The sequence below is a fragment of the Pleurodeles waltl genome, chromosome 2_1 (genome assembly GCF_031143425.1).
Source record: "Pleurodeles waltl isolate 20211129_DDA chromosome 2_1, aPleWal1.hap1.20221129, whole genome shotgun sequence".
Classification (NCBI taxonomy): Eukaryota; Metazoa; Chordata; class Amphibia; order Caudata; family Salamandridae; genus Pleurodeles; species Pleurodeles waltl.
This window is the reverse complement of record NC_090438.1, coordinates 180,593,807-180,621,290: the sequence shown is the minus strand read 5'-3', so window position 1 is coordinate 180,621,290 and position 27,484 is coordinate 180,593,807. Positions and strand designations below refer to the sequence as shown.

Here is a 27,484-nt window from a genome sequence, read left to right as displayed (position 1 = left end):
GTGCACCACCAATGCCTTTTTCTCAGTTACAGAATAATTTAACTTTGCACCATGTAATGACCTCAAAGCAAAGGTGATGGTCTCTACAGAACTACCTGACTTCTGCAGCAACACTGCTCCAAGACCCTTTAAGCTTGCACCAGGTACATAACCTCTCTTCCTGTTACAAATGCTCAAAGATTGTGAGCCCCTGACAAACCCTCCTTCACTTTACGAAACGGTTCCCTACATGTACCATGCCACCTAAGTTCAGTCTTTTTCTGTGTTAGGTGTCAGATGACGTATTTTACTAGTCCATCTATAACTTTGCTATAGAAATCTACCATTCCAAGAAGGATTGCAGTTCCTCCTTGTTCTTTGATTGAGCTAATGTAACTATGCCATACTTTTTTTCGGTTCCACACCTGTTGCAGAACTCTGTCCAGCCAAAATGCGACTTTAGTGGAAGGCAGTGTTCTATGGACCACTCTAAAACTGCCCTCACCCTCTAATCATGATATTTATGTTTACTCTCTTAAACTAAAATATCATCTTAATAAAACATTATGGGCCAGATGTAGCTAACTTTTTGCATGGCGCAAACAGCGAATTTCGCTGTTTGCGACATGCAAAAAGCACATTGCGATGCCCAATCCCCGTTTTGCAAGTCGATAACCTGGTTACCGACTCGCAAAACGGGACTGCGAGTCACAATTAGGATGGGGTGTTCCCCTTCCTAATTGCGAGTCGCAGCGCGATGCTGCATTGCTTTGTGACCGGGAACGCTTTAGGAAAACAGTCGCAGTTAACACCAGTGTCACACTGGTGGTAACCCATTCGCAAAAGTGAAGGGGTCCCCAGGGGACCCCTTCCCTTTTGTGAATGGCATTAAAAACATTTTTTTAGAGCAGGCAGTGGTCCTGTGCCTGCTCTGAAAAAAGGAAACAAAAACGTTTCATTTTTTCATTTTGTAATGCATCTCGTTTTCCTTTAAGGAAAACGGGCTGCATTACAAAAAAAAAAACTGCTTTATTTAAAGCAATCACAGACATGGTGGTCTGCTGTCTCCAGCAGTCCACCATCCCTGTGAGTGCTGCGAGTCGCAAGGGGGTCGCAAATTGCGACCCACCTCATTAATATTAATAAGGTGGGCCTTTGCAGCCCCCTTGCAATTTGCGAGTCGCAATTCGGTACTTACGTACATCTGGCCCTATGTCTTTTATACCTTTTAAATTGGATGCTATTGATGTCTCATATATCACAGCACATACAAAAAAGGTGTACACTGTTCCAAATGGAAAAATATAATCACTAGGGGAACATTAAAGTTCAGGAGCAAGAGCCCTCACACATCCGTGAGGATGTCATGCTTCATCATCGGGTAGCTCCTCGTCAGACCGGCGCTGCAATGTCTGACGGGCTCCCCGTAAGGGGGCTCTTTGCCTGAGATCTTTTAGGTAGCAGCCGTGGTAGCGGACACTACAAGACCTGGTGTTGCGGTCAGGCGCTAATCCTGGCAGGAGAGTGAAAGCTAAAATTGGTTCCCAGTCTTAATAGGAGCGAGTCAATTTAATTAATCAATGGAATAAGACCGGGACCAAGATTAAAAACAGAAGGAAAGTGTAAAATGAGGAATAATGCTCAACCACTTTCTGCATGGTGCTGGAGCTTAAGGAGATTATCGTCGGACTCCTAGGACATGGTCAACATGTTTCGCGTACAGTGGTCTAACAAGATCCTATGACGCTTCTTCAGGACCAATACATAATAAGACTTCTCCTGTCTATATTACCGAAAGTTTGCAAAAATGTCAAACAAATCATATAGTCACTTACATTGAAGTTCACTAATTGTCAGAAACCTCTAATGGTCGCCCTAGAAAAATACAAACAAATCATTTTGATTAAAACACACGGAAAAATAAGGAAGGACACCCGTGACACAACAGTGTGTAGTAATCAGTTGTGTAAAAACATAATAAGACAATATGCTTACCATCCCTTGGTACATGGGGGGCCCCTTGGGATGTAGCATGCCGAAAGCGGTCACTACTAATAAAGTGGTAAAGCAGACACCATGAATGCAGTGTAATCAATCAGAACCAAAACATTCACATTCACTACTAGAGGTCGGTTGGTTAAATTGATTATGAACATCAAGCACATTATTAGTCCATGTCACTTGGAAATTCATACACAGACTCGTCACTAGCATTTATGACATTTGTTGAAGGAAAACTGGGAGGAATAAAACAGTTTTACAACAGAAAATATTTCTAAAAAGGCTTGGTGAGTACTGTAGCAGAGTGTAATAGTCTGCGTGGTGATTTACAAAGGCAAAAACACACTGGCAAAGCGTGGTTATCCACAGAATATTAAGGGATTACCCCGACCTAAGTCTGTTAATACTTTGAGAGATGTCATTAGTTGAGCTCAATATACGTCCCCAGAGTAAATAAGTAACCGAAAAACGCGATAAACACACAAACAACAGGTCACTTACTTTGTGGATGACTCCCCTAGTGATTATATTTTTCCATTTGGAACAGTGTACACCTTTTTGTATGTTCAGTTAATTGGGAGACTGTACACTGGACTAACTAATCTCCCAGTCCCTCCCTCTGTTGATATCATATATCACAGCTGCTGAGACCAACACAAAGGGCATCCTTTTGAACCTGAATGCTCCCATAGGTGTCATAAGATAAGTCAGTTCTTGTAAACCCTCATGCAAATGGACTGATGATATGTAGATGCATATGCAAATGCTAAGTCTAATGAACTGAATCATCTTGCCCCTTACTTGTTATCATTGTACCTTATTTGCAGTACAAGTGTGATAGTTCATTATTAGCTAGGTTTCTTCTATGACATCTTCTGTGTGTCTTGGCTTTTCTTGGCCATAGGTTTGTTTTCCTTTTTTTCTTTTGAAGCACCACATTCCATTTATCTGGTGTTCCTTCTCCACTGTCATCGCCAGTGTACTAACAATAAATTAATTGAGACGACAGGATGATAGTGGTTCAAGTTGAGTTTATTATGTAAGACATCTCATCCACAGGGAGTGGTCTATTTCTGCACAAAAACTACTCTTACAGGCTAGTCCTCTGTGTGTATGCTGCAGAGCGCAAAAAGGAAGTAAAAGGAGAAATAAACCTATATTAAACCTATTTCTCCTTATGACAACCCCAGATAGGCGCACCATTTTGGCACATACACATGTTCACAGACATTAGTAAATATGGGTTTGCGTCAAAATACAATGCTGCCCAATGAATACATTGAATGCCCATGCTGCACCCATGTAGCTCCTCTTTAATGCAAGGTAATGTAAGGCAGTGCTGTCTCTGTTCCGATCTATAAAGATACAAAACTAAAACAGGAATATGTGCTAGCGCCCCTGATTCAGTCTCTACACTGCGGAACTTCAGTCCTACTTAAACTGATTACCCATTTTCAAATTATAGGACAATTCAATTTCTGAAATACCCAGATGATGGTGTGCTACTCCATCTAACAGTTGTTGAGTTCCAAAATGTAATTGCTGATTTGGTTAGATTTAATCAAAACAATAAACTTGAGGTAAGCTTTAGTAAAACCAAGATAATCATTTACTGTAAAAAGTAAGCAAAGACTACCATCTGCAGTATAAATAACACTCCAATTGAGTGAGTGCCACGTTAAAAAATACCTTGGTGCCAGGGCTGATAAATGAGGCGGCACGTTACCATCATTAAAAGTTAAAACTGAGATTCACAGCAATATTATTCACATTTCATAGAATACACTCATTTATTTTGTGAATCTTTCATTCTCAGTTATTTGTGAATCTTTCCAAAGTATACTTAAGCCTATTTGTGAATCATTCCAAAGTATACTAAAAGGTCAACTCTCTCTCCCCCCAGAGCACACCAGCATAACGATCACCACATGTACTCAGCTCACTGCACAATTCACCTTGGCCATCATGCAATCCATTCATTCCTGGGCACCCTCTGTCCCATGCCCCCATTGCTTGTTTAACCTCAGATCTGATCACATCAAAATGGAACTCACCAGCATCCTCAACAACTCCATCACCTTGGCAGTTTTCCCAGACAAATGGAAACACGTGGAAATCAGACCCTACTAAAGAAACCCTCCGCCGACCCCAGCGAACTCAGAAATTACTGACCCATCCCTCTGTTCTCCTACCCAGCCAAAGTATTCAAGAAAGCCATCAATCAACAGCCCACCAACTACCTGGAAGAAAACAACCTACTAGACACTTCCCAATCAGGATTCCGCACCAATCACAGCACCAAGACCACACTAATCGCCACCACGGACAACATCCGAGCACTCCTCCATCACGGCGAGTCTGCTGCCCTGATCCTCCTCGACCTATCAGCCGCATTTGACACCGTCTCCCACCACACCCTCATCAACAGACTCCACAGCACCAGCATACAAGATAATGCCCTCAAATGGATCACCCCCTTCTTGACAGGATGCACTCAGAGCATCCCGCTGCCTCTATTCACATCCGCACCGAAGGAAACCATATGCGACGTACCCCAGGGATCATCCCTCAGCCCCACACTGTTCAACACCTACATGACCCCCTCCAGCTGAATTCATCACATCCTTTAGACTCAGCATTGTTTCCTGCGCAGACAATACTCAGCTCATCCTCTTGCTCACTGAAGAACCCTCCACCACCAGGACTAACTTCTTCAATGCTAGGATCAAGTGTAGCCGACTGGATGAAAACAAACTGCCTCAAACTCAACTCTGACAAAATGGAAGTGCTGATCTTCAGGAGAAACACATCCATATGGGACCGTATTTGGTGGCCAGCCGAGCTCGGACCCACTCCCACGCCTATGGACCATGCACGCAACCTTGGCATCATCCTCGAAAGCAAACTAACCCTGAAGCGACAAATCAATGCCGTCGCCTCTTCCTGCTTTCACACCCTCCGCATGCTCCACAGTCTTCAGATGGGTCCCAGTCAACACAAGGAAAGCCATCACCCAGGCCTAACACCTGCATTCACACACCCAGAATCTGTCACAGCCGCATCGGTGGCCGCACCTTCTCCTACATCTCCACCCAGGCCTGAAATGACCTACCCATCCCCCTCCGAACAGCACCCTAACTGGCAGACTTCAAGAAGACATCACAGCCCAGAACCCAGAAACCCCCACAGGTGACGGTGCAGCTCTATACAAGTACTGATTGATTGAAAGTTATGTGGGACAAATTTACTCCTACCCTCATCTACTTACATGCATTGTTGCCTGGTAGATTTGACTATGGCTAGACATGGGTCAGTGTGGTTTGTTCTGATCCATATGTTTTTCTGAGTTCTACAAAACAATTTCAGATCTGGTTTGAGTTTGATCTTTGAAGAAAATCACATGCTGTCTTGGCCAATATTGTCAAATGTTCTTTCAGAGCTAGATTGTTTTCTAGTAAAGTAGTTAAAGGGACCATTCGTACCAATGTTGACTTCTGTTCTGCATGCATGGTTTCGACCACTCTGGTCTCTGAATGTCTTATTGAGTAAGTGTCTACACTAAATCATTCTAAAAGTTGGACTATGGAGTCCAAATAAGAACTCTTTAAACAAGTGCTAAATTACATCCTTAGTATGAACGCTTTTAGGATGGACATGGATCAGTTTCACCTACCACGATTTTCATATTATGTAGTTGACATCCATACCAAACTTGAAGAACAGATTTTATTCTGTCAATGACTTGCAACGTAAGTGCTTGTGATTTACATTTATGTTAATGTCTATGAAGTAGGCAATTTGCACCTCACTGTGCACAGTCCCTTTGGAAAGTGTATTTAGTCCGTGGTTTAGTAAAGGCCAAGGCTTTTTGCAGCACAATGAAAAGTTCTGCACTTCGAGAAAGTAGCCACTTATTTTTTATTTGCTAGTTCTGGGTTTCAGCTACTTGCCTTCTTGCAGCCACTTCTAAGTGCCAGGTTTAATGAGAGTTTTGGATGATGCAGTTGCAGCGCATCGAGGCCCATATTTAGATTTATTTAGCGCCGCATTGGCGCTGCATTTTGACGCAAAAACAGTGCAAACTTACAAAATACAATGTTATTTTGCAAGTTTGCGCCACTTTTGTGTCAAAAAATTACGCAAATGCGGCGCTAAAAAAGTATAAATATGGGGCCAAGTTTCCAACTTGAGTACCAAGTGGCATCAGTTTCAGACAGATCATTGCAAGCAAGGAAGGAGGTCCAGGCCCTTCTTTAGGGAGGAGGAAGTTTGTGCCAACACCAACTGATTTTTCCCTTAAGTGTTGATAGAACAAGACCGTCTGAAGTGCCTTTTTCAAGGACAGGAAGCTGCATTCCAGAAGACTGCCTTGTGTTTCAGTAGTCAAGATGAAAAATCAATACAAGTTCCTAGTATGATAAGGTGTAACTACGCTACTTGCTCAGCTGTGGAAGAGGGGACATTTCCGTTTTTTGTTTAGTTTCTGCAGGTTAATACATTCATATTCGCTGGCTAGTTCACATAGATCCCCAACTGCTAATCCTCTACAAACAAGTTCAGCTGGAGTTTCTCGGTTACGGCACTCTCTGGGCAAGACTTACAAGGCCCTTGCGCCCCTTCGCACCACATTTGCAACAATTTTTTGTTGCAAATGTGCCACTAACAGGCCACTACCATAGCGCCATATTTATAAGGTGGTGCTAACTAGGTTTGCGCCACCTTGTAAACCCTTTGCGCCACATCTTGCACAATATATGCATGATGTATGCAAAGGGGGCATTCCCTTGTTAGAGCATCACTAAACATGGTGCAATGAAATCTACAAGTATCCATTGCGCAATTTTAGCATCATTTTTAACACATGCTTGAAGCAGGTGTTAAAATGAGTCTTCCATTGATTTCAATGGGCCTCTTAGCATTATACTGGATTAGCGTCATTTTTTAAAAATCTAATCCAGTATAGCGTTACAATAGCATTAAAAAAATGACACTATTGTCCCCATTTTCTTTCTGCTCATTACAGCATAGAGGAATAAGTCAGCCTGCATCAGCCAATGGCTTTCTTCAGTGCACATCCACACACAAACCAGTGCCTTTAAGTGTCAAGGACTTCAATGGCAATGTGTGCTTTTTGAGACCCCAAAAAAGTGTTTTGTTTATGTTTTTTTAGATTGGTGAGGGGCCAGCAGCTTCCTCAACAATCACGTTTTGCAAAAACCATGACATAACAAAACAAGCATTAACAAAGCCCAAAGACTGGCAGACAAATGCAGACTATTGGCTTTGCCAATACTTTTTTACTGACATCTATAAATTGTCTTGTGCAGTATGAGGTGTATATATCAGTGACCAGAACACTAGAACTCACTAAATGAATTACAGATCAGTGTCTCCTTAAAGGATTCACATTGCAACCGATGATAGCAACAGGACCACAGATTGAATGCTACTAGTGCCCTGTAAGAATTATTTTAAAAAGTATTTATTTTCCAACTTTTCAAGGAAAACAAGGTTGGAGGCAGCCAGCTGTCTGTCGTTGATAAGGAGGAGCTTCAGAAGAAGAAATCCAAGAAAACATTTGGAGAGCGGATGTTAGATGCAAAAACCTTCGTATGGAACCCCGAAACGAGAGAATTCATGGGGCGGACGTCTCGCAGTTGGGGTAAGCCTGCCCTTAGATTCCATACGGGCATCGTTTCTGCACCCCCTGTCACTGATGCACCTCTTTGCTGCAACTCTGTTCTTATGTTCAAGTTCACAGATCTCTGATAATTTACAGGACTGTATTTTAGGAACTAGTTCAGCTGATAAAATTGAAGGCCAACAGAGTGTGGAATTAGCAATGTATTATTAATTCTAAAAAATTATAGGCAATTAGGAGAATCCATAATAACATGAATGATGTGGCAAAGGAACATCGAGTTGCATAATAAAGATCCTGAACACGGGCGGCTCCTCCACTATGGTGGAGGAGCGTCACCCCCTAGCCAGCAGCTGCAAATCTTTAAAAACAAAATAATAAACAATGCTTATTATCGTTTTATGTTTTAAAGAGGCGGGCCATGGGGGGATGACAGCCATGGAGGGGAGTGCACTGAGCACTCCCCTCAGTGCGCATGTATGTTTGGCTGGCTGTCTCGGTCCGTCCAAACATACAAGCGCACAGGGCTCTCTCCAACCCGGCACTGTTTTACCAGGTTGGAGGGAGCAGGCCCAGGCTCCCACTCTGCCTTAGCGCACCCAGCCAGGGTGCTCCAGCCAATCATAACGATGCTCTGTGCAGCATAATGATTGGCCGCAGGGCTGGCTGGGAGCCTGTGCCTGCAGTGTGGCAGAGAGCGGAGGTGCACTGAAGGTACGTTTTTTAAATATATATTTTTTTGTTTGTTTTGTTCCCCCAGCCCTCGCTCCGCCACTTTGCCCAGTCGCCAGCCGCGACTGATTGTGAATAACATTTTGAAAATGCCATGCTATGAATTAGTGGCCCCTTGGACAAGGAATCTGTTTCCTCTATTTGCCCAAGGATACACACAGGAGTCGCCTAGATGTAAATATGAGGTAAATGGCAAGTTAGGAACACTTTACCAAAGCAGAGCAGTTTCCACACATTTTCAAGACAACACATTATTAGATAACTTGTTTTGAATTTTGTTGCAAGATTCTGCTCTCTATTTGAAGGGCATGTTGTAATTTTCCTTTTTTGCCTTCATGCATGTTCTCATGGAACGCCCAGTGGGAAACACACACAGACCAATCTAGCTAAATGCATTCTTACCAGTTCAAGGTATTGCCTCTGGCTTTACCTGAGGACTCTGCATGGGGTCAGAGGATGCTCTCATAGTGCCTTCGAGGACACACCATCACACACTGACGTAGGGTGAAGAAGAGTTTGTCAAATGCCTGGGAACAGAGAGGTATGGAGTGCCTCAAGGGACATGAACTTGTAGGAGCGCAGAAAGGACTAGACAGTTAATGGTAATTGGTCAAAAAGACACTGGATAACTTGAAGAGACACTGCGGGAGTGCCATGGATCTGAAAGAGACTGTGAATCCAGTGAGGTGGAAATCGTGGATGACAGTCACTGCATTGCCGGGTTGGAGGGCACAGACACGGGCTCCCAGTCTGCCTGGGAGCACAAAGCCAGGGTGCTCAGGCCAATCCTAACGCTGCTCTCATGCTGCCAGAAGCATGAGAGTATCATTGTGATTGGTCACAGGGCAGGCTGGGAGCCTCTGCTTGCAGTTAGTGGAGGCAGAAGAGTGTCGCAGCAGTGGCAATGCAGACGGTCAAGTACGTTTTCTTTTTTTTTTAAATGTATTTTTAATATTGTTGTCTTTGTTTTGTGCCCCCCAGACCGCTGCTTTGCCCCAACAAGAGCTGTCCCTGCCTTTACCCCTCCCTCTCCCTCAGTCTTGAAACCTCCCTGTGCCTGCTACAATTAACTTCGGGGAGCTAGGGAAAGTGACAGATTGTACCAAGAGCGGCCCTGGACTTTCTATATCGGAGTCCACGGGCTCCATCCCACTGGGGAAATGCCTGGTGGAATCAAAGTCCTGCCTGGCCCTGAGGGAGGTGGGGAAGAGACCATTGTAAATGGGTACCAGACTGCTACAAAGGCATCTGGGGAAAGGTATGGTGTGAAGACTTACCTTTTCTTTTGTCATATAAGGGTATAGTTATAGGGAGAATGTTAATTCACTGTGTCAAGTCAGCATCAGAGTAATCCATTACAGCAATTAGGAGCATACGTTTCATTAAATCAGAGCCCCAGGCTTGCCAGGGCGCGGTTCGGACTTTTATGGGAACGATGGAGAGATTCCAGGGTGGCTCTTTTAAAACGCAAGTGTATTCTGACTGGCGGATTTTGCACTTCTCCTGTCTGACAATGAGAATTTTTTCCGGTGGCTACTGTAAACTACATTAAGGAAGTCCAGTTGGGCCATGATGGAACCACATGTCAACAGTATTCACTGGTTAGTTCGGAAAGACGGGGGGAAGTTGGAAGTCAGTTCATTTGAGAACTACATTGATTTGTTGGGTTAAACTGAGGTCTGAATCAAAAGCTAAATCGTGAATTATTACTGAATAGTTTCGATTTGTATTGTGGTATGCCAATCAATTGCAGCGGTCTAGCTATTTTGTATGCATTAAATTTAAAAATGTGTCTTTGTTCATGTAAGTCGATGGGTCCCTTGGCCAACTCAGGCAGAAAAAATGCAGCCCTTCAAGCATCAAATAACAAAAAATGGTGCATATTACAATATATGTGACCAGGAGTGGCACTTCTGAACGCATCGGGGGCAAATGTTCCACTGAGCGAGGCAAGCGAGCCCAACTCACCCCTCGAGAGTCTGGAGTTCTCCCACTGAGTAATCTTATGAAAAATCAGACACAGCATTGGTGGATTTTACATCATATTTTGCGAAAGAATTAGTAGAAAAAGTTGGAGGTTTACATAGGGGATTGTATACACATGCTTAATGAAGTGTGATCCTCAGTCATTTCCATCTTGTGCTTTTTTGGCTGCAAGCATAACCTAAAAATAATGCAGCAGATATATTGATCTCAGACTTGGTCCCCTTTTAAAAAAAGTGGAAGAAATAGATGTCCCTTTGTGCTTATTGTGAAAAGTAAAGTAGGTAAAACTAGTGCAGAGCAGTTTGTAATATTGCTCATAGACTGCAGCCAAATCTGTTTACTCTGTTCCTTTTTTGCACAACAAAAAATTATGATACAAGATATTTTTTCTGCTTCATTGCACCAACACTACACTTACCGAAAAAGTGACTACAAACCGATGCAATCAATCCCTACTTCAAAGGGACAAACTCATAGACTCAATTTACAAATGAGAAAGTTTGGTATTACACTGAAACAATAGGGCATTTTCAAATATCTGTGCTGGGCATTGCTCACTATGGATGATGTCCAATGTAGGTAACGTAATGGTGAAAATGTTTAGACGCATCAGAACAGCACCAACCCTATAACCACTCAGGAACAAACTGAAAACTCACCTTTTCAAGGAAAAATGCCTTGGATAGACTGACTTCTCATCCCTTCACTGGGGTATCCTCCCGGAATTACGAAGTTAGAATATTGAGATATACAAATATCGATGGTAGAAATATCGAATACAAAATATCGAAGGATAAGTAAGTATCGATTTTCTATACCTAACTCCACATATATGTATATTGACGATATATACAGCTTCAACGTATGTGGATGTTGAGTTCGGAGTAGTAACTATATGCTTCCTCTACATGCACTTACCATTCGATATTTTGGTTTTCGATATTTTGTCCATGATATTCTTGTGTCACGATATTCATAGTCTTGATATGCAGTAGTACAATCTGCACCGTGGTTTGCCTCTTGTCGAGTGCTCCCTTGCTAGCCAATAAGATTTGTGATTTAAAATACGAAAACATATAAAATACACATACAAGCATCAGGTCAGGTCACACAGCTTTTCATTGTTACATGCGCTAGACAAATAGTTCATGTTTTTTACACATAATTTTGACTTTTAAAGAAATGTAAGGGCGGAAGGGGAGCACCGATCACTTGTAAACGAGTATTTTATGATAATTAAAATATTAATAGTAAATATACTTTCTCTGGGTGAGCAGGACACTCATAAAAGAGCACATGGCGCCCCTATAAAAAGAACAAAAATACCCCATAAGATTTTCTTCCATGTAGCTACTTGCTTGTTATGCAGAAAAAGCAATAATATTGCAAAAAATATAATCGCGAAAATTCGCCGTAGGCCGTGAGGAAATCTGCTTTGGGCTCGCGGGTTATCTCGGTCTTTTATTCAGTTGAATTGTGTACAGTAACTATTGGAAGACATCTGATTTTGATATTTTTCAAGTAGGCTTGCCCCATGTAGTAGAGGACGGATCGTTTGGACAGACGCCGGACAGAACCCAGCTACACGTAGTATTTGACTGCGATGAAGAAGTAGCACACCGATATGAAAGAAGCATGGCATCCCACTCTTGTAAATGAAACAGTTCTGAGACGCGCTGGGTGAAGGTGTTTGATACTGTTGTTTTGAAACAACACCTTACACCTTAAAACTGGTAACCCATCCTCGTTAGCTGTGCCCTGCAGACTATGCATCCTCCTCCTGAGGGTCAGTGGTTTTCTAGCGCTCCAATAACAAATAATGACTTATTTCATGCAGCCCTTCATTCGGCACCTCTGGCTGGTGTCAGCCTACAGGCATGGATCCAGCTAGAAGCAGCAGCCATCTTACTCTGAGCGTCTGCCGGGCGAACCTGACCGCTGGGCGGTCTTTGGAGCTGTTAATGAGAGTTATCATCGCTCACAGCAATGAGTAACTTAAAAAATATGTCTACAGTGGTAAACTCTCGCCAGCCTCTAGGAAGGGGAAAGATATATTCAGTGCTTGAAATGGAAAAATAGAAGTGCAGGTACTCTGTAGCAGAGTACCTGCCACATTATGAGAAGTGCCGGTACTCTCCAATTAAAAGTATTACGTTTTCCTTGAGAAGTGCAGGTACTCTCCCTCTCAAAATAAAAAAGTGCCGGTACTCCGAACTGGGCAGTACCAGCCCATTTAAAGCACTGGATATATTGAGAGACTATAATTTCCACCTTGCTTTCAAGACAAGTCCCATTACTCTGTCGCACTTTGGCCTGAGGGGTCTTACAGGAAAGTTAAAACCGTGCACACAGGCCCATATTTATACTTTTTTAGCGCCGCATTTCCACCGGTTTTTGACGCAAAAGCGGCGCAAACTTACAAAATACAATTACGTTTGCGCCGCTTTTGCGTCAAAAACCGGCGGAAATGCGGCGCTAAAAAGAATAAATATGGGCCTTCTACTCCACGATCATTCTCTTTAAACAGCACCGTAGCTTGCGGAGACAGTGCATGGTGGTACTCAGCGATGTGGGTCGCGACTCGTGCTGAAGTCCATTGCAGCTTCCATTGGTCAGCTTCCCGGCTGCTGCCTAACCCTCCCTATCACAGTTTGTTACAGGATGACATGGTGTAGTGTCAGTGATGCTTGTTGAACCTGCCCTACTGGGAGACGTGATCGATGTATGGCCCCCAGTACTGCAGGGCCTCTCATTGAAGCGCCTGGGTCTAACTTTACCTTCACCTCATCAGGGGGTGTTCTTAGTGGTAGAGACCTTGACATGGCCGGGCTGAGGACATCACAGACCTCAAAGCTTTTAATATCCTTGGCCCTGCAATCACTGAGCTGGGTAGCTCAGGCTTTAGTGCATGTCAGAATGAGAGGTACAAGTGACTCAACTGGTGTGTGGAAAATGCCAACAGCCACAATTGGAACAATTTTATACAGGATGGCCACAGCACACAGAATGTAAAGTTCAATAGTATGGCAGGGATAGGTATCCCTGATAGTATTTTGTTGAAGTGAAAGAGTTGAATGGAGTCTCAGGTCTGGTTTGCAGAAGGTGTCTTTATTTGTAGAAGCTAGAAATCATAGTGTCATCAACGAGATACAGCCAACACGTGTTTCGTCACACAGGTGACTTCATCAAGGCTGGGCCGTCCTGCCAGAATGGTATGTGGCGAAGGTAAGTAACGAGGGTGCCCCGTGATCAGTTTTGTGGGCTTTTGGAAGGTCAATTGGAACTTCTAGGGGTGGCCCTATTGTAAGTATGGCTGAGTGGGGTCATGGACACGAAAGAAAAAGCAGGTGTAGCAGGCCCTGATAAGCCTGTGGTAATAACCTGACGAGACGAGTAGAGACGTGTGGCACCAAGTCGTCGGAGTGTGTACTGAACACAATTGGAACAATACAGGTGTTGTTTTGCATCTTTTTGTCTTTTATAACAGGCTAGACTCTTACAAAAAAGTCACAAAAGTAAGGAGGGCACAGTGTTGATGCCCACATGGGCGAACCACCACTGGTCCCAAGCAAGGTGAAACATGCCTTATCCTACAAGGTCATAACAGAAGGCGCAGTGTGTAGGGAACTGGATTGCTAAACTAAGTGGGGGAGAGAATGCACTCTTGATGAGTATTGTGAGTTGTGGCCGAGCTCCCACATCGCCATACCAATCTTATTTCTTTTAGGTAAACTGGTTTCTGTGAGGAATACCTAACTCACACCTGGTAGCATAGCACATCACGAGTGTGGCGGTCTTGAAACCGCCACACTCGTAACGAGGGCCTAAGTGTCTTGAAATATTTAGTTCAAGACAGAAAATGTAATGAGTTAAAAACAAAAACAACACGATAAAGAGGAAATAAGAATCATCTTACAGGAGACACTGGTTGCTCAAAAATGGATGTTAACCTAAGGTGTTCAGTAGAATGGGACTTAGGCACTCGTTGCGCCTACCTGGTGATGTAGTGTGATTATGGAACATGGTGGATCATCTTGGCAGACGTTTTTACCAATAGAACTAGAAAATGTATGGAGATTGAAAATATTTGGTGTGGCAAAGTCGGAGGCTGTGGACAAACCAGACTCCACAGTCTTGAAGTTGCTTCAACCTTCAGCATAAAAAACTCATGGGCATATTTATATTCTGTTTGTGCCGGATTTGCGACATTTGTTTTGGCGCAAATCCGGCGCAAACTTAACTCCATATTTATACTTTCGTATTAGACCCATCTAGCGCCAAAAATATGGAGTTAGAGTCAATTTTTGGATGCGGAAAACTACCTTGCGCTAATGAGGTGCAAGGTAGGCGTTCCCTTCCCAACAATGACTCAAACACCCGTGCGCCATATTTATCCATCTGGGTGAAAATGGCGCATGGGAGGGAGAGGGCCTTAAAAAATTACTCTAAACACGTTTAGAGTCATTTTTTAACGCGTGGGTCAGGACAGGCGTTAAGGGACCAGTGGGCTCACTTCCATGGTCTCTGACCATGGAAGGAGTCCAGAGGTGCCCTCCCCTGCCCCCAGGTACACCCCCTGCCACCCTCGTCCACCCCAGGAGGACACCCATGGATGGGGGGACCCATCCCAGGTAAGTTGAGGTAAGTATTTTTTTTAATTTTTTTAAAGTGGCATTGGGGGGGCCTAATTTGGGCCACCCTACATGCCACTGTTCCCAATGACCATGCCCAGGGGACAGAAGTCCCCTGGGCATGGCCATTGGGCAAGGGGGCACGACTCCTGTCTTTGCTAAGACAGGAGTCATTTCAATGGAGGTTGTGCATCAAAAAATGGCGCAAGTCCGGTTTGAAGCATGATTTTTGCCTCAAACCTGACTTGCACCATTTTTTGACGCACAACCCCCATTTTCCCCTACGCCATCGCTGCCTGGTTTGAGTCATTTCTTTTTTACTCTGACCAGTCCACAGCACCGGCTAACGTCATTCCTTAAATAAGGTGCCGCATGGCGTGTAGGAATGGCGGAGCTGGTTTGCGTCAAAAAGTATAAATATGGGCCTCAGAGTGGAACACACTGCTAAAATGTAGCCAAGGAGGTTGTGTCTTTTTCAGTTAGCTTTAGCACATTGTTCTGACCCTCTGTAGATAAACAATTCCCCACTTTTAGAAGGAGTTCTGAAATTCGTTCCTAGTGCTCCAAAATCCCCAACATTTCAGGAAGGACTTTCTGAACACCAAACTGCAAGTACAAGTTCCTGGTTGTGTCCCCAGCAAAATAACTATTTACAAATGGTTCCTGTGTTCACTCTGCAGCAGTTCCCCAGCTCCATGAGTTTGCACTCCTAAGACACAACATGGTTTTATTTATCCATTTGCAATTGGCCTTCAGGTCTCTGTCCTGGCACAGTCAACTTCCTTTGTCTCCAGGACACTCTGCAGTCCTCAGCGTCTGGACAGAATTTCTACAGGGAACACGGTTTTGTCAGCTGGCTGGACTCCTATGCATGCGGTGGCAGTCACCTTAGGCCTTGGCATAGCTTTTTTGTCCCTCAGTTATAACAGAGAGCTGAGCTGGAAACATAATTTACTTCATTCTATCAGACATAAATGAATTCTAGCATGCATTCTTCTTTTATCCTTCAGTGCATGTCTGTCTCTCCTGAAGAGTGATCATGAAGGGGGTTATTAAAGGCTAATCCACTTTATGATTGGTGTCAACCCCACAGCAAATAAAAATGAAGTACTTCCTATTTCAGAGGTATAATGAAAAATGTCCCAGCTATCATAATTAAAAGTTTCAATTCTATTAAGGACATGAATGCTAGAATTAGCCTGTTCTTTCTTCACTATTTATTATCAACAACCATAATGTAAACAACAACATAATAAAAAAAACTACATTTCCCAAGAAACCCTGGGAAAAGAACAGTCCATCCATTCAGCGTCCAGAAATGCCCTTCAAGATCACCTGCAGATGCTCCTGCCTCCTCTTTCTGCGGCCACAGCCGATCATTTCATGATTCATTCTTGTTTAGTTGAATCTGTCCCTCTGGAAATAAAGACCAAATGAGCTTCAACCCCCAACAATATTCAGTAGAGAAAAACATAAGCCACAAAGTCACATTATAAAAACAGAATAATATTGTCACTATAAATAATGCAATGTACATCTGAAAAACAGAGAAGACTAGGGGCCTGATTTAGATATTGGCAGACGGGTTACTCTGCCACAACGGTAATGGATAGTCTGTCCGCCAAAATCAAAATCCCATTATTTCCTATAGGATTTAGATTTAGGTGGATGGGATAACCGTCACCGATGTGACAGAGTAACCCGTCCATCTATATCTAAATCAGGCACTATGTGCTTACATGTAAAGATAATATGACTCCTCTTTTTTGACATGGTAAGTGATATTGCTTCACCACATAGGGTGGGTGAAAGGGACCTTAATGCATAAGGGTGGGCTAATCTTTGTCTCAGTGTCCTTAATAGAATTGAATGTTTCCGTTACGATAGCTAGGAAATTCTTCATTCTATGTCAGAACCGGAGATGAGGATTAGGCTGGTTCAAAGTTTTCCCACCACCAGCAATGCAATCTTCTGAACTAGTTTAAAATAGAACCTTCTACATGTAGAATCTGAGGACCAGTCTGGCGTATTAAGAATGTCCTCCAGTCGAGCTCCAAATGAAAAAGCCTTGGATACCATACATCCACCCCTCCCCCACACAGAGTGTGCCCCAAACATTTAGGTATCAATGCTAGCCCCTGCATGCCCATCTGATCCATCTGGCTCTAGTAGGAGAGGTTACTGCCTTATGCAGCTTAGTAAGGGCAATAAGTAGCTGTCATTCTAGCTGTCTTTACCCTGGGGGACGAAGGAAGATCTTCTGTCATAGATTCACAAGCTTTTATTGCTCTTACTACACACAGTTTGCAGACATCTGGCAACATAAGGTACAAAACAATTCTTAAATTACACATTGTTTTTCAAGCTATATGAAAAGTAACCCCATCCAAAGTAAATACTCAACCTGTTATATTCAGGGCTCTAACATCAGAAACTCTGAGACAAGAAACCAAGCACAGTAAGGTAGCTAATTTGTTTCTGTGACAAATACATATTAGAAGGCCAGGATTTAAACAAAGTCAAGACTTTATTGACATCTCATAAAATAAAGTATCTGGGTTCTGAAGGAATGGAAAGCCTGATGCCTTGGAGAAGTTTACATACCAAAGCATGTTTCCCCACCAGGTGTCCACCCATCTGATAATGACCTGCGAAGTTGCTGAGCGAAAGGTGCTGAAGTTCCTAAAGGCCATACCCTCTGAAGCTAAGAAAGCAAAGAAATTCAGAATGTGGACATTTTCTGTCCCCACGGGATCCAGCTGTCATTGATGACACCAACCCAACCATTGAGACCAAGTTTAGGGGTATCTCTTGATCGTGCTATCTTCCCATGCTTTAGAGAGCAACGAGGCAGTTTCCCGGGAAATGCCTGGGACTTTCCAGCGTTCCCGGTAATCCTCAATGCTATGAGACATAGGGCCCGATTCACAAGGGTAAACCTACACCAAAAGTCTCAGTTTAGACCAAAAGTCTAAGTTTAGACCTAAAGTCTAACTTTACTTGTAGTAAAATGAGACTTTTGGTCTAAGTTAAGACCAAAAGTCTAAATTTAGACCAAAAGTCTAACTTTACTGCAACTAAAGGTAGACTTTTGGTTTAAGTTTAGGCTTTTGGTCTAAACTTAGACCGAAACCGTAAACTTAGACCAAAAGACTAAGGGCCTGATTACAACTTTGGCGGAGGGGGTTAATCCGTCCCAAGTGTGATGGATATCCCGCCCGCTGTATTACGAGTTCCATAGGATATAATGGACTCGTAATACGGAGGGCGGGATATCCGTCACATTTGGGACAGATTAACCCCCTCCGCCAAAGTTGTAATCAGGCCCTAACTTTGCTACGAGTAAAGTTAGACTTCAGCCTGAACTTAGCCTTTTGGTCTAAATTTAGACTTTTGGTCTAAGTTAACTTTTGTGAATCAGGTCAATAGAGAGCCCTTCAGAACCAGGTGAAGTGGATTCCCCAGGGGATCATGGAGGAGACCCAGAAATAGGGATAGATGAATTTGAGAATCCAAAGGAAGTTTCATCAGAACTGGAATCCAGATTTGAGACCTCCAGATCGGGGTGATTACCAGTCTGTCCGCTTGCTGCCTCCGAACTTGGGCCGATAATCTCATGATCATGGCAAATGGGGGAAATGCATATCCTTTTTTCCTTCCTCCAGTCTTGAAGGAATGCACCTGTCACTACTGCATTGGGGTCTGGTCTCCAACTGCAGTACCTGTCCAATTGATGGCCCAGTCGGGATCCAAAAAGATCCATGGTCAAGGGTCCCCACCTGGTCTGTAGTTCCTGAAACACCTGTGGTTCCAATTTCCAGAGACTCGCATCCTGCCAATGTTGAGATTGCCAACATGCTACCTGATTGGATTTCCTCAGAAGATGTTCTGCCATCTCATAAATTTGGTTCTACAGAGAATAGGCCCAAAAGCTCTGGGCTAAGTGGGACAATGTTTTTGAACGTGTTCTTCCGAGGCGATTGATATAGTGCACTGCTGCTACATTGTCCATCTTGAGAAGGAAACAACACTGGAACTTGTCCTTGGTCCAACACTTCATCGCAAATGACCCTGCCATCAACTCAAGACAGATTACGTGAAGAGATTGCTCTGCGGATAACCATTTCCCTCCTATGGAGAACTCTTCACATCGTGCTCCACAGCCTGTGCCATTGGCACCGGATTCTATCACCAGATCTGGTTGGGAACAGAATATGGCCCGACCATTCCAGACCTCCATATGAGCTATTCACCATTGCAGTTCCTCCCCGGCTTCTCCAACATAGGAATCAACTGAGAATAGGTGAGGCCTTGACAAAGGTGGGAGATCTTGAGGCTCTGCAGAGCACAACAGTGTAGCGGTCCCATGAAGATAGCTTGTATTGACGATGACAGAAGACGTAGTATGTGGGCTTGCTGCACAAGAGAGGTAGTTGGCTGGGCTTGTGTCCTCCTGAGCTCATCTTTTATCTTGGAGAGGCTCTATGACGGGAGACTCACGGTGGCCCGAACCGAATCCACTACAAAACCAAGGAACTGCAATGATTGGATCAGAGAAGTTACCGATTTCTATGCATTGTTGACAAACCCAAGGGACTCTAGAAGGTCGATGGTCAATTGCAGCTGGTCTGACAGCCTCCTTGGGCATTGGTCCATGAGAAGGTCTAGGTACACAATAAGGGGCAGATTTAGAAAAAGTGGCGCTGCACCTAGTGCAGCGTCACTTTTCCTGCACCCTTTAGGGCCCCCGCTAATGCCACAATGGTAGCGCCGTATTTAAAATATGGTGCACCATGGAGGTAGTAGGATGACTAGCATCATAATATTTTATGCTAATCTGGTTCTTCGCAGGATTAGCATCACAATTTATGACGCTAATCCTGCAAAGCACCCAGAGGTCCATTGTAATCAATGGGGGCCTCTTTTTAATGCCTGCACTTAGCAGGCCTTAAAAAATTGCTGATAAAAATGGCGCAAAGTAATCTCATAGATTCCTTTGTGCCATTTTTACGCCCCACCCATGCCGGAACGCCCCCCTTGCATACATTATGCCTGGTGCAGGCATAATGTGGCGCAAGGGATTACAAAGTGGCGCAAAGCAAGCATTGTGCCACTTTGTAAATATGGAGCTGGGTTTTTCCCCTTCCAACGCTACATTAGCGTAAAAAAAATGATGCTAATGTGGCATTGGAATGGTGCAAGACCAGCATAAATCTGGCCCCAAGTCTGATGTCCCAGGCTCACAGGTGTTCCACCACCGGCTTCAGACCTTGGTACAGCACCATGGCATGGAAGACAGACCAAAAGGAAAAGTGGTAAAGTCGAAGATTTGTGAGCTCATTGAAACTGCAGAAAACAACAATGAGGATGGACGGTAGGAATCGTGCGATAGGTGTCTTTCCAGTCCAGGTGCACTATCCAATCATTTGTTCTGAGGAGGTGACTGCCTTCTCTTTTGAAGTGATGGAAAAACAACCATTCATTGAATTCCCTTAAATTCATGATGGTACGTTGTCCCCCATTCCTCTTCTCCACTTGGAAAAGGTTGCTGAGAAAACCAAAGGAGTGTAGTTGCTTTTGAACAATCGCATCTTTCTCCAGACGCTGTGTGATCTCCGTATCCTCTAGTGTGACTTGAGATTGAGAAAAGGGAAGGAGTTTTGGTCTGTGTGGTTGATACAGCAAGTCATAAAATTCTGTTTGGAACCCTTTTAGCATCTTAATGACCCAAGTGTCTGATGTGAGAACCTCCCAAATGTGAAAAAAGTCTGAAAGCCTCCTCCAAGTTGGAACCCGGCAAAAGGTTTATTATTCAACTTGAGAGGTGGCATAGGAGCTGCTTCCTCTGGAGTTTCCTGTAGAGACTCACTGGTGTGGGTAGCTTCTGGTAGAATAGAAGTTGCCAAATCAAGAGGGATCTTGGCACTGGCCTCTTCGTACCCTGGAACATCTGGAGGAGGCTTGATGGACAGCACGGCCGATCAAGCGCCCCCTTCCATGACCAGCCCCAGTAGAAACCTGTAGGGCAAAATATGCTTTTAATGGAGGCCTGAGCCTTGGCTAAGGAATTAAACATGGCTACAAATTTACATAGTTCACGTATAAAAAAAAAAATCGCCAAAGAGACCCCTGTGTGCAATGGGCCATGCCTCGGATGTCGCCAGCTCTCTCAATTTAGGATCAATTTTTATTAGAAGGGATCTACTGTAGGAAGCTGGCCTGGTGTTTGGTGGACACCTATGGTGTTGTCACCTTATACCAGGTCCAGGTGCCCCCTATCAGTGAGGTGTAGGCAGTTTCTAGGAAGCCAGGGCTGTCTAACGGATGAGCAGTCAAGATTTATCTAGGAGGCATGCAAAGCTTATGCAATACACTATAGTCACACAGCAACTTGTCACACATGAAAGATCCACAGTGTTACAAAAATAAAGGTACATTATTATAGTAACACACACTAGATTACTTATAGGCAGTTCCCCCCAACTGGAGGTAAGTACGCACTATATACACAAAAGCAATCAGCAATTAGCATAGAAACAACAGGCATTGAAAATACTTAGTTAAAATAATGAGGGCTCTAGGGGAGGGCCAAACCATAACCTAAGAAAGTGGAATGTGAAGCAAAATCCCCACCCAAGGATATGGAGTTGTTAGAGGGGAGCTGTAAGAACTAGGAACCCCAAGAGGTGAGTACGTGAGTGACCCCCACTGACCAGGAGGGCAGAGGTAAGTACCTGATCTCCCCAAGGACTAACAGGAGGACTTGGAAAAGGGATTGTAAAAGAACAGGACCAGACTAGGTGAAACCAAAGGTGGATTCCGGTAGAAGAGGACCGAAAAAGAAGGGGACACAGTCCAGTCCACGATGGAGTGTCCAGTGGGGACATGAGCTGCTACCCAATCTTCTGTGGATGAAGAATCAGGTCAACGTGGGAAGAAGACCAGCTTTGGAGCCCAGGAGCTGCAGAGGAGTCCTTGGAGCGGTGCAGTTGGTGTCCCACGTCAGTTGTCGGGTTGCAGATGGTCAGTGGTGTTGGAGAACTACCAACAAGCTATGACAAATGCAAGAGGAGCACAAAGAATAGTTACAAGGCTGAAGAGGACCAGCAAGGCCCAGGGGACCTGACCCTTGGAGGGGAGTCTGGGGTGACCCTCAGCAGTTGGGAGAGCCAACAGAAGCAGTTGCAGCCCAGACAGGCAACCCACTGGTAGCAGACACAGTAAGTTGCAGTGTGGCCCAGTCAGCACACCTGAAGAGGAGTCCCACATCGCTGGAGCAGCAGAGAGGAGACTGTGCTTGGCAGGAAGAAGTGCTGGGGGCCGGGGCTACGTGGAGCCTGAAGATCCCTTGGAGCAGGAGGCAATACATCTTGTTAGCTGCAAGAGTCGCAGTGCACAGGGGTACTGTCCTTTAAAAAAAGGCAGGGGCTTACCGTCTCCAAGTTAGACAGCTGGCAGAGAGGGCCAAGGGGACTACTCCAAACCATGATCTCTGATGCGGGATCCACGCAGTTACAGAGGAGAGCTGATCCATCCACGGACAACGTTGCAGTTGGTGTCTGCAGATGCAGGGGAGTAACTCCTTTACTCCAAGGGAGATTCCTTCTTGCTTCTTGGTGCTGGTCGAAGTCTCGCTGACCCCAGAGGATGCACACCCAGGGAAATGTTGCAGTTGCTGGAAGGAGCCGGCGAAACAATGTTGCAAATTAAAGTCGTCGCCCGAGTTGCAGTCTTATCGGTTCCTGAAAGTCCAGTTGCAGTTCTAGAGGCCAGAAGTGAAAGTAAACGATGCAGAGGAGTTCTGGTGGAGTCTTGCATTTTGAATCTGGGGACCCACCCTCAAGGGAGTCCATAAATAGCCCTAGAAGGGGGTTTGGACAGCTTGCAAGGTGACCACCTATTAGGAGGGGTCTCTGATGTCACCTGCCTGACCTGGCCACTCAGATACTTCCAGGGGCCTCTACATATCTTGGCTTCAAGATGGCAGAATCGAGTGGCCCCCTGGAGGTGCTCTGGGCACCACCTTGGGGAGGTGATGGACAGGGGATTGGTCAATCCCCTTTCCTTTGTCCGGTTTCGCACCAGAGCAGGCACTGAGGGTCCCTGGACTGGTGCAAACCGGTTTATGCAAGGAGGGCTCCAAATGTGCCCTTCAAAGCAAACCGGTGGCTTGTGAAGGCTATCCCTACCAAGCCTTGTAACACCTATTTCCAAGGGAGAGGGTGTTGTCTCCCTCTCCCACAGTAAATCCTTTGTTCTGCCTTCCCCTGCCTGAGCTGGTCAAGCAGCAGAAGGGCAAAAACCCATAAGAGGGGTGGCAGCAGCACGGGCTGCCCGGAAAACCCCAGAAGACTGGTAGGAGGAATACTGGGGGTCCTCTAAGGAGCTCCCAGAGTGCAAGGAATCATACAACCAATAGTGGCAACAGTATTGGGATATGATTCTGACATGTTTGATACCACACATGCCCAGGTTCAGAGTTAACATTATGTAGCAGGACACAGGACACCTGTGTACAGTACACGTGTAAAATAGTGTCCCAACACTTATGAAGTCCAGTGCTATGGAGCTGTAGTTCGCAGGGGTGCCCTCACACATAAGGACCTGTACCCTGTCCTCTGGGCTAGGAGGACCTACCATAGGGGTGACTTACAGAGACCTGGTGCAGTGACCCGTGATGAAAGGGTGCATGCACCTTTTCACATAGGCTGCAATGGCAGGCATGCAGACACATTTTGCATGGGTTCTCATGGGTGGCACAATACATGCTGCAGCCCATGGGGAACCCCTAGTCCCCAATGCCCTGGATACCTAAGTACCATATACTAGGGATTTATAAGGGGGCACCAGCATGTCAATTGTGGAGTGTACAAAGTCCTATGCAACCACATTTAGAGGGAGAGAGCACAATCACTGAGGTCCTGGTTAGCAGAATCCTAGTGAAAACAGTCTAAGCATAAAATAGCAGGCAAAATGTGAGAGCAACCATGCCAAAAAGAGTGCCTTTCCTACACCTACACCTCTTGGTGCAAATGGCACAGTTGGCGTTTCCAAGGAAGATTATGGCACGTTGGGCCCAGCCCAAAAGGGCTTCAGAGGAAATCAAGGCACCTGATGCTTTAGCATCCCCAGCCATGTCCAGGATCTTGGATAAGGTGCCCACTACATCCAGTAACTTATCCTGGCATGGGCAACAGGAGCGGTCTATCCTCCTCTTAGGATCACGGGCATATTTTGCCAAAAAGGTAACATCCTTGCATCAATTTCAGGAGTGAGGGCAACTTTGCTCTCCAGCGAGGGCACTCTGCCAGAAGTTGACTGAGGACCTCTTTGTTGAGCTGTTTCCACAAACAGCCCACCACATATGAATCAACCCGTCCACTCTTCAGAGCACAGGTGTAATAATTCATCCGGGTACAGCATATCTGAGCTTATCTGAGCTTGGGTCTTGGGAAACATTATCTGAATTGGATTCGCCAAAAAGAATAGAGGGGGAGGCGGAAGGGTGCCAGGGTCTATTTGGCTCCATGTCGCTATCTGAGGTGTTAGGGGAATCATCCCCGCACAAAGGTTCCGGAGATTGGGGCATGCCTGAGAGAGGATGGAAATACCCTCTGAAGTACAGGGAGGGAAGTTGGACAGCAGCAGGTTTAAAGTGGGGGAGTGGGGAAGGAATCCATAAAAGTCTTTTGAGGTGGTCAAAAGCATCCAGATCAACACCAGGGTCACATGCGCGTTTTTAGTTACCTTCTGCTGGTGTTGCAGTAGGCTGATCTGGAGGTACAGGGACCAAAGATCCAGAGGAGTCTTCCCTTACGAGGAAAGGGTTGTTGGATTTGTGCTGCCGTCTGAAGTACTTTCCTCTCCAAAGGTGCCACAGCTTGGGACACTGCTCTTTGAATGGGGGCATCCAGTATGTCGCAAAATGTATCATCGATTGGGAGGTAAGTAATCTCCTCCTCCTCTATATTGTCAGATGCAGAGTCCTGCATTTTACAAAGGGCAATGTAGTCTGGGATGGCCCAGATGCAATATAAGTGATAGTTCAGGTCTCAAATAAATGCAATTTCGCAGTATAATAGGCACGCTAATCGGTCGCAAAGGAGCGGCCAGCGTTCCCGTAGCCTCGCTAAAAGGTAAATGAATTAAATCATACAAATTATGTGCAACCAGAACAGGCAAATTTATAATCAACACCATAAAAGAAAAGTGACACAGAGGTCTGAAGAACTTAACTGTGGACTGCCGTAGCAGCGAAGAAAGAGGTGGCAGGGTTGTCTGCAGAGGGTCTTGAAAGGCATTCATGGACGCTGATTGGATAGACTGGTTGTTCTTTTCCCAGAGTTTCATGGGAAATGTAGTTTTTTGATTATTTTGTTGTTTACATAATGGCTGCTGGTAATAAAAAGTGAAGAAAGAACAGTCTAATCCTCAACTCCATTCCTGAAATAGAGTTTACTGAAACAGCTAGACACAATTTCTTTTCATTGCAGCCCTTCAAGATGGTAGTAGCCTGAATCCCATTGGCCCATCTCCTCTCTCCTCAAACTTCCCCTGAGATCTAACTGGTTATACCTACCAAGGGTAAAAGAAAATAGCTACTTCTCCACCTACCCCATCTCCTTCCAACCCATGATGTCAGGATCTCTCCTTGACTGAGGATATCCTCTAAAGGAAGAGGACAAGATTTGTGGCTTCCATCCATCTATAGGGAGATGTGACTATTAAGCATGTTTCCTTCATTTTGTGGCATCCATTGTTACATCAGGCATTTTTGCCATTGTAGCCCAAGTACTATCTAGCTTGAAGTGTGGCAATTAGGTGTGTCAGAGAAATGAGAATAGCCATTTGATAATACTATTACTCAACCCCAGGCAACATGACAACTTAAAAAACATAGAATAAAGAATACTGATAATCAAAAGCATATGTTTTCTATGATTTTGTCGTACATATGTTGTATTTACTTGAGTTAGAAAAATAGAAATTTCAGTCAATGTCTCACTTAAGAATATATGACCATGGATCCTATTGCACAAACGTCTATTTAAATATTTTTTGATGCAAGAAGCAAAAGTATCTCTCTCTTGCTGGATTCAGTTTCCATTTTGTGGAGCTGCGAAAAAACTTTCCAAAATGTAAACAAAATCAATTTAACAGAAGAAACATTTGTCTTCATTAGGGCATAGGGTCCTGGTCAGTAGGTCTGGCTGATCTAAAGATAGAATACCAGAAACAAAAGGCCCACAACAAAAAAAGAAAAGAAGCAAACACAGCAAAAGATAAATGGTTTACCAACACAGTGCTGCCAAACTGTACACCAACCCGTGGTCAGGCACCAACAAACCAAAACGGGAGTCCAAAAGTACAAAAAAATACTTAGGGCCACATGTACGAACTTTTGGAATTGCGATTTCCTAATTGCAATTCCATGCAAATAGACCTACCTCATTGATATTAATGAGGTAGGTTGCAATTTGCAACCCACTGAGAATCGCAAAGATCACAGCGATGGTGGCCTGCTGGGGTCAACAGACCACCATGTCTGTGATTGTTTTTAAATAAAGCAATCTTTTTTTTACACTCCGCCCGTTTTCCTTAAAGAAAAATAGGATGTATGTAAAAAGCAAAAAATGAAACGCCTGCTCTTAAAAACGTTTTCACATGCACTTACAAAACAAAGGGGAAGTATGTTATACTAATGGTCCGCTCACTGGTGAAAGGATAAGATGATGAAAGTTGAGCTTATTTATGTATTATTATGTATTGTCAGGAAGGCCACATTTTGACTACTTGCCCTGTTTGTTCAGCTTGTTCATCTAAGAAGTCAAGAACATAAGAAGCTCATCCCTAGTGCAGAGAATAGAGGTGAGTATCAATCAGTTATCCCAGCCGCCACCTTCAAGATCCTCCAGCTTGGTTCTCTTACAAGGAGACTTTTTACTTCAGTCCATCTCTCTTGAGGTTCCCAATCTTATAGACTGATGTTTCAGATGTTTATATGGACATCAAGTAGGTCTCTTATGATCATATTCCAGTCACCAAGAAAGACGTATCAGAGGCTGTTGAACCTGTGGATGGAACCCTAGTGGCCTCTGGTCTGCTGGTAGAGAAAACTCAACCTTTACCACTTAAAATAGCCACCTACTATGGGGCCATCACATTTGATTTAATTACCTCTCCCTGTTATCCAATTATTTTGCCAATCATTGGTTGGCAAGACATAATCCATAGATCAACTGGCCTGCTAAAACTTATTTTGTGCTCTGAATATTGTGTCTCCCACTGTACCGTTGATCAATATTCCTTGAAAATGTCTTTATATCCATTTGAAAATTCCACTCAGTCATTGCTCACCTTCCCTAAATTCCTGACGCCAATCTTAATTTCCTTGATGTCTTTCAAGAAACAGTGAGCAAGGAACTACCTCCACACCTCCCATTTGACTGCCATAGATCTTTAGCCCAACTCATTTTTTCCTAATGGGCGCTTGTTCTCCTCGCATCATTAGAAC

General features: G+C 44.4%; 1 protein-coding gene across 1 annotated transcript in view; it reads left to right on the top strand.

Moving 5' to 3' along the window:
* Positions 1 to 27,484, top strand: part of ATP1B4 (ATPase Na+/K+ transporting family member beta 4) — a 250,030-nt gene that overhangs the window by 64,545 nt on the left and 158,001 nt on the right. The window contains exon 3 of the mRNA XM_069212109.1: positions 7,483 to 7,642. Coding sequence (XP_069068210.1) covers positions 7,483 to 7,642 — 160 coding nt within the window. The remainder of the gene's footprint in view (positions 1 to 7,482; positions 7,643 to 27,484) is intronic.